The 14,910-nt window shown below is 26.9% G+C and overlaps 1 protein-coding gene across 1 annotated transcript; it reads left to right on the top strand.

Annotated features, from left to right (window-relative positions):
* Positions 1 to 6,086: 6,086 nt before the first annotated feature.
* On the top strand, positions 6,087 to 14,289 carry LOC111040730 (scm-like with four MBT domains protein 1). The gene is made up of 17 exons (XM_022324737.1): positions 6,087 to 6,442; positions 6,880 to 6,953; positions 7,033 to 7,148; positions 7,203 to 7,410; positions 7,497 to 7,586; positions 7,694 to 7,820; positions 7,882 to 7,961; positions 8,196 to 8,400; positions 8,462 to 8,723; positions 8,791 to 9,030; positions 9,102 to 9,869; positions 9,946 to 10,118; positions 11,226 to 11,366; positions 11,483 to 11,735; positions 11,799 to 11,982; positions 12,059 to 12,202; positions 14,149 to 14,289. The coding sequence occupies exons 1-17, from the start codon at positions 6,394 to 6,396 to the stop codon at positions 14,287 to 14,289; spliced, it is 3,255 nt and encodes a 1,084-aa protein (XP_022180429.1). The 5' UTR covers positions 6,087 to 6,393.
* Positions 14,290 to 14,910: the final 621 nt, after the last annotated feature.

Here is a 14,910-nt window from a genome sequence, read left to right as displayed (position 1 = left end):
ATTAAAAGTTAAATAAGTAATAGTGGTGATAATAATGGTAACAACATAAATAATGGTAACTATAGTGAATGGGTAACAAGTAGGAAGGTATTACAAACGTATAGCGAGTCCATCGCACCATTTGGCGGCTGCCGAGCTGCCCTCGTGCAATTTGGCTAATCCTCCTTCAAACTTCGTGTTAGGGCATGTCTGGACAATGTGATTGATAATTTGTATATTGCCGCATTCGCATAGTTGAGAGTCGGACATTCCCCATTTATGGAGTAAGTAATTGCATCTTCCCTGCTCCACCCTGATGCGGTTGAGAGTTGTCCATTGGGCCCGTGTAAGATCCCAACCAGGTACTTTTATAGTTGGGTCAGTAACAAGGGTTTTGTTACGAGTTTCTGCTATTGTGTCCCATCGCTTTTTCCATAGCCCTTCTATGGGCTCTTCAAATTTTTAATACAATTGCCCAATCATTTCAAATAAAAATAATAATTCTAAAATTTCACATACTGTGACTGACAATTCTACAAATTTTGGAAATGCATTCAGAATGTTTTCCATCCCTATAATTGAAAATAAAAATCAGGATAGTACTACTAATAGCAACTGGTTTAATGGCACTAGTGATGAATCATCAAGTGGCGAAAAAAGTGATACTGATGATGAGGTTGATGATACGAGTGCTGAAGTTGAAGTTGTTGATGTAACTGAATTAATTTCTGATTTTATGGTGACCAATTCAAACGATTTTGAAGATGACATAACTTTGCCAAACCATTTGACCTGCTCTGCTCATACTTTAAGTTTAATCGCCACTACTGATATGGCAAAAATTGGAGACAGTCATATAATAAAATCTCCAAGTCTATATTTGCAAAATTAAATTTATTTTGGAACCTCTTAAGTAGAAGCTCAGTTGCGTCGGATAAAGTATATGAGATATGCAATTGTAAGTTTCCTGTACCAATTATAACTAGGTGGAACTCAATGTTTCATGCAAGCAGAAAAATTGTGGCTAATAAGGACAAATTGGATGTTGCTTTTGATAATCTAAAATTAAAAAACATCAAAACTTTGGAGTGGAGTTTTCTTGAAGAATATTGTTTTGTGATGGAGCCTTTAGCAACATCACTTGATCTACTGCAAGGTGAAAAAACATGTTTTTTAGGGTATGTAGCACACACTATAATTGCTTTAAGATTGAAATTAATTCAGTCAACGCATTTAGTTTATTGTAAGCCATTAGCATTTTCAATTGTCCGTAATCTTGAAAAAAGATTCCACTATTTGTTTGATTTAGAGCTTCCTAAAAGCAAACCATTTGTTTTATCGGCCATTAGTCTCCCTAAATTTAAACTTAGTTGGGTGGTACCAGTTAGACATTTAGAAATGTCCAAAATATTATTTTTGTCAGAATGTAATTTATTAAATATAACTGAAAATAATTTTGATGTGAGTAATGAATCTGATGATAATGAATGTAGTGATCATGAATTTTATGACATTCTTAGTGGAGATTATTTTGTTCAAAATGCTAGACCATTTAAAAGTAATGCTAAAAGTACAAATCTAGCAAGTGTGCAAGCCTTTTCTTATTTTGATACAAAAAAAAAGATTTAAATATTTTAAATATGTTACCCATTGTTAAAAATGTTTTCCTTAAATACAACACAACGCTACCCTCATCCGCCTCGGTTGAAAGATTGTTTAGTAGCGGTTCCCAAATATTGACTCCAAAGAGAAACCGTGTTAATGATAAAACGTTCGAAATGCTGTTGTGTTGTAGATGTTTGAATAAATAATACATTAATGTTCTAAAATGTATATTAATCTTTGTTGTATCATTAATGTTATAAATATACCTGTGTATAAATTATATTATCATGACATCAAAGAAATTGTTCTTTTATTTATTGCATAATATAAATTAAATTAGATGTATTTTACCTAATAAGTAATAACAATAACTGCATATCTACTAAGAAAAATTTAAATACATACTAAAATTGTTCATAATACATAATTGAAATTTACTGTGACGAGTCGTGTAAATTAGTTTTTTCTTTAATTTTGAAAATGTTTTTTCAGTTATGCCTTAGTTATTGATTAATAATAATGTGTACTGCTAACATTAATTTAAACGTCTAGTCGGTTTCATATAATATTGAAGTTCTAAGTAGTACCTAAGGTGTACTCTCAAAATTTAGACTTTAAATTAGGTGTTAAAAAAATTATCTTTTTTTATCTAGATAAAAATGTACTTATCTAATCCTAACACTGCTTGTGGATCAATACGTTTACCAACAGAAGTGATCTTAACACTGCAAGATCAACCCGGGCATATTATGACTCTTGCAGTACCCAAGGTTGAGCAAGTTAACTATTTTTCTTAACTTGTTTAGTCAAGTTACTATAGACAAAGTGAAGTTAAATTTAAAGTTAAAAGTTATTTTTGTTTTTTACATAACAAGTAAAAAAAGTTATTTTTTCATGTAAAATTAATGATCATACCTTTTCATTAAAGCTTAACAAATAACATAATATAGGAGGTCTTACTATTTAAAAAATTGTATTTAATTGTATTAATTACAGTAGGTACTTACTTACAGTACATACTTCAATTAATTAAAAAATTCAACAAAACCAATAAATTATTTTCATGAATTTTTGATACAAGTTATTTATTCCTAAATCGTTTCATACATTATTTAGATAGATAGTTGTACTAATTAATTATTAATAATACAAAAAACTTGTGGCAGTTTACAATTTAGAACTTATTTAGAATACAGAATAAAATATATAAATAATACTTATTTGATTTTTCAGACAATTTTTTTTTTATATGTATAAAAATCAAAATATAATTTTAAACCTATATAATTTACATTAAGAAAAATAAATTAATTAACTTGGGAAGTTCAAGTTACTAAAAAATCTTTAAGTTAGAAGTTAATTATGAAAATAACAGTAACTCGTTAAGTAACTTAACTTTAACTTTTTAACTTGTAAATGTCTTTTCAGTACCTACTCAACACTAATCTTTTAGAAAATATGGCCCACGGATGTATAATTAACGCAGTGATAAATTCGGAAAAAAAGGAAAAATGGAGAAAGTACTAGGCTAACGCAGGGGAGGGGCTAGTAGTGGCAGTTCAAATTTGGTATTATTTTCTGGATCAATTATCATAATCGTTTTGTAATTTAAAATATTACAAAAAAAATATTTTTTACTTAGTGATAGAAGATGCAATGAAAATTAGAACTATTATTACGTTGATTTCAAAAAGGTGTATGTAGCTTGGTTGTTATTTATTTATTACTTAAAACCATTTAATTTTATAAACAATCTACAACTATTAAATCAGTGGATGTTATCTAAAAAGTAGTCGAGTATTTTGTTAATAGTTCATTAACAGAACGATCGCTCATAAAATCATATGAAAAGCAGTCTGATACTTCCTGCACAACAATAAATAACAAAAGACCAAATGTGTATTGTAACCATTTTCGGACTTGCAGATTTCTGAATATTTTTCTTTGTATTAATTTGATAAACCAAGAGATTGTATTTTCTTCCACCATGAATTAGTCAATTGTGGCAGCCATTTCACAGTTTGTGTTCATCCATACATAATATTATTATTATTCTTTGATATCTATGAGTTTCAATGTAAGTGTTATCACTTATCAGTTATAAACCTGGTATCATAATTTAAGGTTACCAAAAAAAACATAATCATGACAATAAATTAAGGGTGAAGCATTAATACTACGGCTTAAATAGGAATAACTTTCTGATCATCATTGATTTTAGATAGATGTTTATATAAAATGATCATAATAATATAACAATATTTCCCGATATTTGTATGTGATAACAAATATTTTAGCCTATAATTATACCTAAACATCACCGATTTTCGATGCCCCTGAAAATTTTTCCAAAATATATGTATAACAAAATAATTTACCATTATTTGCTCTTGCCGAGTTTCACGACTGTAACGAAAGTGCGCCCATTCAGAGATGTTATATTATAGCAAATTTTAATGTATCTTCTGCACACATTGTTCCGCTTGTCTCACCTATCTTAATTAATTAGTTGCTATAATATATAATCACCTATTCTATATAAATATTTAATACAATTATATTGAAGACCGACCATGGACACAATTTGTAGAGTACTTGGAGGGGCTTCGAGATAGTAAGTTTATTAGTTTGGTCGTGATTCGTTACGTCGATGTGAAATGTTAACGTACGTTTTATCATGGCTAAATACTAATAATTGAAATTATTTTTATTTTTATTTAATTACTTTCAGCTATTATTATTGTAATTAATAAAAATACCTACTTCTTAATGAATTCTAATTAAAATAGAAAAACAATAAAAAATATTAAATACTTTACATAAAATATCCAATTAATTAATAATTAATATAAAATTTTAATTTTAAATTAGTATCACAATACCTATTTACCTATTAGTAAATAATAATTAGCCTAATACATTTATATATATTATACTGTTTTAATTAGTTAGTATACACTACATACTACACACACACTTCTAGTATACTACAGTAAATATTTTATAAATGCCGACTATGATTATATAAACACACAGAGTAAATAATATGTTTTTGGTTTATAATATTATACTTTACAATTTCAGATTTCGCATCATTCTTCCTAAATTATTAAAAACAAAACTTAATATATCATTTAATTTTCAACAATTTTTCTTATTAAAAAACAAAAAACTAAATAATTTTTTTAATTAATTCTTACCTAATATCTTCGAAGTCATTAGAAGATATTTCTATCACTTCAATCTCTATAAAAACAATATATATATATTATATACTGCTGAGCAAAATAAAACTAAACAATAACTAGTGGGTACTTATGTTTCTAATTCATGTTGAAACTCTTCAAATGTTGTGGGTGGACTATATATATATTTATAGTAGGAATAGCAGTTTCTTTTAACTTCCTTTTATTACGAGGGGAATAATTTAGAAAAGTTTCTATCATAGGCTTTACATAGAAATCATCTTCAAAGTGGGCGGAACAAATCCTAGCTAAAATGTTATATATATATAAGATTTAATAATACATTTTGTACAGTTTTTAATTTTATGTTTCTGTGTATCAACATTTTCGTTAGTTTTAACAAATATATTAATTGTTTTGTATTTAGTATTATTAAGATTTTTTCATTGATTATTATAATTATACTGTGCGTTATGCAGTCAGTATTATTCCCAGACTTGAATATTGTTGGGATACTTACCAGACTGTACGTTTATGTTATGTTTACCAGTAGCTATAACCCAAAGGTTTGAATAAAATGGACTTCTTGGAAATCTCTGAAACCTATATTAAGAACCTAAATCAGAGGCCTCTTTTGAATGATGTTTGTTTGTCTTACAATTCTTAATAACACACCACGACATTTTTACTAAGAGTCTTACACTAGGATTGATGGACGAACACAGGAAAAAGAATAACAAGTTGAATACTTGAACAAAAATTATTTTTATTGCAGTATATCAAACATTTAATAAACGAATAATATATATTATAGACATAGAGTTATAGAAATATTAAGTTTTTATCATAATATTTTCGCTATATGATATTTCTGTAATTATTTAACTTAATAACGGTAAATAATATAAATTTTATTAATTATCATAATTATTCATAAGTAGATAATAATTGTTGGCAGAAAAAACTTTACGGTAGTCGGGAGTTTGGTAATTTTCCCGCTTAATTTTTAAGATTTAGTCGATAAAAATTCTTGCCGGCTGACGTCATTTTATCATGGAATAAATTAAGATTTGTTCATTATTCCATGAATGCGCTTGTAGAATGGATTTTCGTATTATTGCTGTCATACCTAAGTATTTAGCCATATTGTGTTTTATAATGATGATGACATTTTATTTATTTTGGAGAGGGGAGAGGAGATTGAGATAACAGAAAGCGTTGTGTCGGATGTCTGGGTCCGGCACCTCGCCTTGCCGCCATTACTCCATACGACTCATAGATGAGAGGTTAGCATCCAAATTCGTGTAAGCAAGGATCGGAACAATACAATAAAACGTCTGGATCCGACGCTCCGGCTCTTCCTTTCCGCCATTATTCGATACGACTCACGAATGAGAAGTTCGCATCGAAAGTCGCGTAAATAACAATCGGAATAATACAAAAAAGGTCGTTTTCCAGTTTCCACGTGCGTGTGTGAAACACTTTAAATAAAAATTAACTTGTTCAGCGTATCGCGTTATTTCTACAGCAGTTTTGTGCTTTGATAGGCAATATTGTTCCAACAAAACTACATTAGATTTGTGTTTTATTTTATCTTATAAATTATCCTATTTTCTCAATATAGATGGCAATACCAGAAGATTTGGTGGACGACCAGTCCCTTAAAATTGATGGTAAGTATACCAAGCATTGGCTCTAAATGATAATCGATTTTTTATACTATTATTGATTTTAAGCAGTAGGAACACAATGAATGTTTGTACAATTTCGGTATCAAATAACTAGATTCACATATTTAATGTTTAAATAGGTATGTCAAACCAATTAAGAAGTTTATAACACATGATTATGTGCATTTTTTAGATACTTTTCTGTAGGAGAATAAAATTGAATCAACCATAATATAAAAATAACTATTAATTTCATGCTTGCGTAGTTACATTCTATTTTCCGATTTGTGTAGGTGCTATCATCAAAATAACATGAATTTGCATTTCAATACGTTGTATATAAAGTTCATAATATATGAAAACAAAGTATTTTATGTAAAAGTAGCTTAAAAGTTATTTTCAATATTTACTTATTATTTTTAAATATAAATTGCTTTTAGTAAACATGTTTGATTGGAATAAATATCTTGCTGCAAGAAATGCAAAAGAGGTGCCTCAAGATTTTTTTCATCATGTAAGTTATAATCTATGATATGTACAAAATAGGAACTTGTATATTTTATAATCAAAAAAAAATAAAATTTTATCTACAGATTTGTAAGAGTGAACTGAATGGAATTGAAATTGGCTCGGTGGTGGAAATTGAAAATGAAGATCAAAGTGGATATTGGTTTGCTAGTGTGTGTTCAACAGAGGGCATTTCAATAAAGTATGTAAAAAACATTATCTAATTGAATACATAATCAACAATATTTTGTTTCAGTTTGCGTTATTTTGGTGATAACAATGATCAACACTCCTTTTCGTTAAAAGTAACGTCCCCACGCATTCATTCGTTAAACTGGGGAAGCGAAAATAATAAAAAACTGATACCTCCTTATCCTGATAGATTTTCACTTTATAAACCAGAAGTTGTTAAAGAAAAAGTTCAAGATTGTGAGCTTGTTGTATCAAGTGCTGTATTACAAATGGTATATTTTTATATTTTATTAATTGTATAACGTTCAAAACAGCTTTCAAAATGTCAATACCAAAATAACAAATATTTATATTTCAGGGAGGTGCTCCAATTCATAATATATTCAAGTGTGGCATGTTTGTAGAAGTTCAAGATAGAGAATACCCTTATCGTGTTTGGATTTCAAAAGTACAATTCATTCCATAATATTAATATTATTACCGCCTTCTATGGCACTAAACATTGCCAATATTGAGTAATTTATTATTTTTAATTGAATATTTATTAATATTTAGGTGCTTAGAAATGTGGGAGGAAGGTTATTTTTACAAATGCAAGGAATAAATAGCCCTGAAGAGAAACCATTTTGGTTATTTTATTTAAATGAACGTGTTTTTCCATTCGGATGGGCAGAACAAAAAGGTATTTCACCAAAATAATGTGTTCTTAATTTATTGCATAATCAACATTGTTTTATGTTTAGGACTTCCATGGAGAGTAATGAATTTCGATGCTAGTTTAGAAAATTCTATCGATTCTAGTGTATTACTGAATGTGTTAAAGGTATTTAATTGTATTTATAAAATGTTTGATTAAAATACATTTAATATTCAAGTGCAATTAATATAAAATTAATTATACTACAAAAGTAAAATTTATAATTACTTTATTTAAAGATTTATAACAATTATTTATTTTTATAGATTTCAATCTTCTTTCTCATGTCACCTCTATTAAATTGTAAGATTTATTGTTTTGATTTTTACATTATTTTTTAAATTATTTTTCTGTTATCAGCCAAAGACACCAGAACAACACAGTTTTAAAGTTGGAGAAATGTTGGAAGTAATAAACCCTTATTCAATGATGGTATTTTATGTTGCTACAATTGTTAAAATTTATGATAACCGTTATTTTAAAGTTGAAGTGGATAATGAAATTGAAAAAGACAAACGTATCTGTTTTGTGGCTACAAAAGGAAATCCTTATTTATTTCATGCAGGTTTGAAAAATAGATTTATTTGTAGTTAGCTTTATGCATATTTATCATAATATGATTTCAGGTTGGGCAAGCGAACACAAATTTTTGCTAAAAACTCCGACTGATTGGAATAAACCATTCAAATTTTCTTGGTCAAAATATTTGATAGAAAAGAAAGCCAACTTTGCTGCTGTAAATAATTTATGCAGGAAAAAGATTACCAATGTTCATAGGGGTATGAAATTAGAAGCTGTTGATCCTTTGAATACTGATTGTATTCGTGTCGCTACAGTTAAAGGATTTGCTGACCATTGGATGTTGTTGTCTTTTGATCGGACGAGTTGGTAATGCATTTGAAAAATAAAAATTTAGTAGAAATTAACTGATGAATTATATGTTCTATGAAATTAGTTGTCAAGAATTACTCCATCTACGTTCAGTTTATTCAGATGAAGTTTTTCCAGCTGGTTGGTGTAACAAACACAATTATTCTTTGAGCGTTCCAAAGCTTCCGTACAATGATTCTAAAGATTTTGAACATTGTTATTATTCATCGGATATTGATATAGACTTCAGTCAGTCAGACCAAGATAATTTAACAAAATATCCAGATTATTTAAAAGGAGAAATCTTTTATCACTTCTGCAAAAGGTAAAAATTTTAGAAGGTGCTTATATTTTTTGTTGATTTTGTCTATTTTATTAATTTTAATATTGTTTTAGAGAGAAAAAAAGTTTTGATGATGGTTTTGAAGAAAAAGAAGAAGAAAATAATGAAGATGAAATTAAGTCTGAAGATTCTGATTTTGATTCCAATGATAATGTACCTATAACTTCAGAAATAGAGATTAAACAAGATAGTGATGATGAATGTGATGATGGTTTAATTTTAGACACTAAAAGTGAACCTGAATTAGATGAAGAATTTCATGATGCATTATACATTGATGAAAAAAATAATACTAAAACAGAGGAAGTTGATATTAAACCAAAAGAAGTTGATATTAAACCAGAAGAAGTTGAGATTAAACCAAAAGATGATATTAAACCAGAAGAAGATGATATTAAACCAGAAGAAGTAGATTTTAAAACAGAAGAAGATGATATTCAACTAGGAGAAGTTCATAATAAACCTGAAAAAAAGAAAAGTGCAAAAGTGGTTAACCCAAAAAAAAATAAAAAAGTTAATCATATTGAAAAAACAATAGAAAATGTAGTTAGAAATTCTTCAAATATGTTTTCTAAAAATAAATATGAAATTAAAATTTATTTTAACAAAGATTGTTATTCTGGCGGACATGTAGTAAAGAAGAAAATTCCACAATTACCAGATAGTATTGGTCCTGGTCCTGTATCCTCAATACTACGGGAAGCAATAACCCTATTTGTTGATTTAGATTATTTTCCTTGTAGTGCATTAAAAAAAATAAAAAAAATTCAAAACATGTTATTCAACGGGCCTGGCGGTGTTGAAATGTGGATTACCACCTCGTAAGTATTTCAATTTTTGATCACATTATGATAAGAACAAAATAGAATGAAATTATATGAACCTATTTTATTTAAGTGTAATGAAAAAAACTCGCAGTAGTTCCACCGAGTGTCTTCTTCTTCCTGAATCTAAGAAGAAGGCTAAAAAATATTGTTCTGCTCTTTGTAATCTATCTGGCATGTGTGAATTCTTTATGACCACTGAAGATACAGAGTGTCCTCATGGTTGTAATATAACACAAGATAAAAGTGAGTGTATATTATTTGTAATAGTTAGTGTATATTTTACATTTAAAAACATATTTATATTGATATTTTATAATAGTCATTGTTAAATTTTTCAAATGCCTAACTTTATAATAAAGTATAAAGCAATTAAAAAAAACTTTACAGTAAAACGAATAAATATCTCAATAATTCAAATTTTGAATGTTTTTAGCAAACCATGGCTATTATTTGTTTATAAGCTACAGTACTGTTATTACTTATAAGTTATAATTTATATTGAATCATTAGTAAGTTAATTTTATGTAGAATCTGCAGTCAAAAGACATCAGCCATGGGTATAATACTACATATTGTATACAAAAATTACACAACTATAAAAATCAATAGAATACATGTGGTAGTACCTTTAATATTTTTCAAATTCCAAATTTTATAAATAAAAATAAAATAAAGGTAAAACTAATACATTTCTGTTTAACTCTAACTTTGCATGTCTTAGCTAACAAATAACTAGAAATTGTTTATTAACTACAGTGCTGACTACTGTAATTTAGTTAATTCCATAAGAATAATATTTACATTGTGATTAGGAGTTCTTATAATTCTAATAATTGTAACACTCTTTTATTAAGTACATACTAAATTATCTTTTATTTATTTTTATTTCTCAAGAGGTCAATTAGACACCAACCTCGTATATGCTGTCTACTTCTTAACATGTTTTTTTTGTCAGCAGTACCAATTTTGTGTTGTTAGTTTTAATACAATCATGTTTAAATGATATTAGAGTTCAACATGAAACATATATGTAAAAACTTTGACTATACATTTTTGTAGGTTTTTATTTGCGGTATTTTATTGTAAGCTAGTTTTGAGCATTTTTAAACATTAATATTTATGAATTTCATAAAATAAAAATATCTTTAAACAAACCTTATGCATAGATCTTGCTTTAAAGTTTAATAATAAAACATTTCGCTCTGACATTAAAGCTAAAATTACAAAATAGGTTCTACTGAACTACTTTGTTATGATGTATATTTCTTGTATTTTATCTATTAGAATATAAATATATTTACATTGTTATTGTGTTATTATTAAAAATAATCAAATCTTCCATGTTTATAGTACCACCGTCAAAACTTGAAATCAATACTGTGCCTTTAAGTAAGAAAACAAAAAAAAATAAGCATCGAATTGGTGTTGGTGCTGTAAGATCTAACAATATCTCACACGATAAAACAACTCACTCAAAAATTTCTAGAGTTGGTAAGTATTAGATTATTGTTGTATCCGTTGTAAATAACTTTTTTATTTTCAACTTTTACCAATCAATATTAAATAAAGGTAGTATTTTAAATTGATATATTTTTAAATATTTATAGCTAACAAACTATTAGATCGGTCAAATAAACCTTTAGTTGCAAGGTATAAGCATTATATGGGGAGTATAATGGATTTAGAAACACATGTATTACGATTAAACAAGTGCCCAACTGAACTGGAATCATCAATTATAACTGAAATTATAGCAAAAAAAAATAGGCTTAAGATTATGGATAAAATGGAAGTGTTCAGCAATACTAAATCCAAAGTTGAAACCATTGAAGAAAAACTATTCGTCTTTAAAGATGATTGGTATATTGTTTATTATTAACATATTTTGATATTAAGTAACAATGATTTAAAAATTATTTCTAGGAAAACAAGTTTTGAAAACTATTATCGCCAAAATCCACGATTTAAGAAGTTTAAAATTGATATCGGACGATTAGAACATATTAAGGTCACGTCCAATCCAAAATCTTGGTCTCCTAGGGATGTTTATAAATATTTGTCTAATGATTTGTATTGTCGTGATATTGGACTAGTGCTATATACTGAGGTAAATAATATTGAATTAAACCTATCTAAAGTCATCATTTAACTTTATTAACTGTAATTTTTATTTAATATATTAGGAAGTTGATGGTATAGCATTTATGATGTTAAATGAAGAACAACTTCTATTGCGGTTACGATGTACAATAAATTTAGCAATAAGAGTATTGTGTCACATAGCTGAGGTGAAATACGTTTGTTTGACAGAATATTGTAAAGAAACAGTAAATATTTAAATTGTGTCTCATTGTTTAGATTAGTTTTAACCAATCTTAAATGGTATAATTATAATTTCCTAAATTTTATTATTTAATTAATAAAATCATCTAATGATAGGTACATGCAATGTTTAATTTATTTATACTTTCTATTCAAACATCTTAATAACTCAACTTTTTTATAATAAATTGGGATATGATAATAATGCAGTATAATAATAATAATAATATATAATAATACATATACTAGACAATGTCTTCCATATTTCACATATCATTCATAAAATCAAATATTTTAAATAAGGTAATTTTTTTTTTTTGGATATGAAAATTAAAAATATATATACTAATGTATTAATATATATGTATGTGTTTTCTTATAGTTTAATTAAATACTCTACAAACATTTTCTAGTTTTACGTCTTTTATTTTGATAAGAAAAAATGTGGTTTATTTCAGTTAAGATTTATTGGCAATAATTATGAATGTTTTGTGTAAAAAAAAATGTATATATATTTGAGATATATAATAGTAATAAAGTTTATTATTCTACTGATAAATTCATTGTAATTATTATTATTAATTGTATTTTTTTTGTACATATCATTCCATTAATATTTAACTTTTTTTTATACATTTAGTTAGTGTATTATTTTAAAACACACAACTGTTTATTTTTAGACATTAGTTTTAAATACTATTGAAATCAAATCAACCATTTTAGTATAGACTTAGTAGTATTGAACTCAACTCGATACTAGAACTATTTAATACAAATGTTGAAATGTCACATAATTGTTATTAATAAATTAAGTCAAACTATGTTTTCCTGAAATAGTTTTAGAAACAGTATATTTAAGTTACATCTAAAGACTAGGATTAAAGTAAAAAAAGGTGATCAAATTTGTATTTTTTTTTTTGTCATTTTTATGTAACTTTAAAATGAATTTAAGTTAATAAACAGAAAAAATTAATATTATTTGTGAGAAGTGTATTTTTTTTTATTCACTGTCCTAAGAAATGAACCATAGATTATTTTAAAATTAAATGCAGTTTGGATAAATTATTATCTGTTAAAATGTAATATATTGTTTTTATGCAGTATGGGATGTCATTGAAAAAAATAAGGTTGGGGTGTAATATTGTTCACCAATTAATTTGCATACATAATATTTTCTAATCAAATTTGTCGCTATTTAAATATTATAAGATATAAATAGAACATCAAATTTAAATAATAATAATATACGAGGCATGAACAAGGCTTTGACCTGCTGAGAAACTATTCCCCAAGAGTAATCCACACTTGATAGAAAATCTCTAAAATTTAGTTGTTAATGTTAGTTTACATTTAAAGATATTTAAGTATTTTAGAGATTTCTGCCTAGATGCAAAAACCAAAAATTATCCTTAGGATAACCAGGGGTCTTTTTTATTCTTTCAAACTTTTTCATCAATATATTCATTTCTTTTAAATGATTCTCATTTTCCCTTTTTTTCTACAAGATTTAATATCATTCTGTATGTTAAAAACCATCCATTTAACAGTGTTCCCCCATTATAGGCCTTACCTTCGAACTCTGTAACATAGCTCCTTTCTCTACTATTAACCTAGAAATTGTTTATATTCCTAATTTGAATTCAAACTTCATTACCTTCTTCAAAATGTTCACTCTGTATGGCTGTTCCATCATACCATTATTTTTACTTATTTGACCTCTTAATTAATTCTTTTTTTACTTGATTTCAATCTTCAATCTAAGAATTTTTAGCGTAGAGAATTAATTATCTCACTTTTTCTCTTGATTACTTAGCTGAAGTAGGAATGACTTCACTAATTGGAGTGTTTCTATACTCCATCAGACATTATACTCCAACCTGTACCAGCTTCTAAAGCTTTGCTTAACATTTTTCACCATTTATATTGTGAAACCTTTCTATCATTCCATTAGATTGAGAAGGCGGAGAAGATTGGAGAAGGCGTTGACCAATTCTACTTCAATATCTTTAGTAAACTATTTGAATTGATGTTAATTGTCTGCCGTTATCCGATTTCAAAACACATGGAATTCCAAATCTTGCAAATATACTAACCAATTCTGATATGATGTGTTTAAAATCAGTTTTTATCTACATACTTGGAAAAATAGCCTGCCAGCAATAGAGCATTCTAGTTATTAATGAAAAATATCTAGGCCTACCATCTAGGGTTTCACTTGGAGTCATTAGCTCTTTACTCTTTGCGGATTGATATTTTTTACATAGATCATAACTTTTCACCTTTAACTCAATGTCTTTATTTATGATTGACCAATACATTGCTCTCCTAGATCTCAATTTAAACTTTTGTGTATCTTGGTAATTGAAAAACATTTTATTTACAACTTATTTTTACAAAGATAATGGTACCACTATTTAATTGTCAACAGCCCTTTACTAAATCCTATTTTACACACATTCCAATAAGCTTTTAAATTGTCTGGTATTTTTCTATAGCATGACTAACTTGTTACAACCTATCCCTGAATGACTTTTAAATCTCTATCAATCTAAATCTCTTTTACATAATATTCTTAAAGTTTTGTGGTCTACATAGGAAAATGTTCTAAAGAGCTTTAAATTTTAAATTCTGCTTTTTGAAAACTATCAATTGCAAAATGTGATTCCTCAATACATTTTTTATTCATTATGAAAAAAGTTCAATAAAATTGTTT

Source organism: Myzus persicae, unplaced genomic scaffold (assembly GCF_001856785.1).
Source record: "Myzus persicae strain clone G006 unplaced genomic scaffold, MPER_G0061.0, whole genome shotgun sequence".
Lineage (NCBI taxonomy): Eukaryota > Metazoa > Arthropoda > Insecta > Hemiptera > Aphididae > Myzus > Myzus persicae.
The sequence above is the reverse complement of the archived record's forward strand: the minus strand, read 5'-3'. Positions and strand labels throughout refer to the sequence as shown.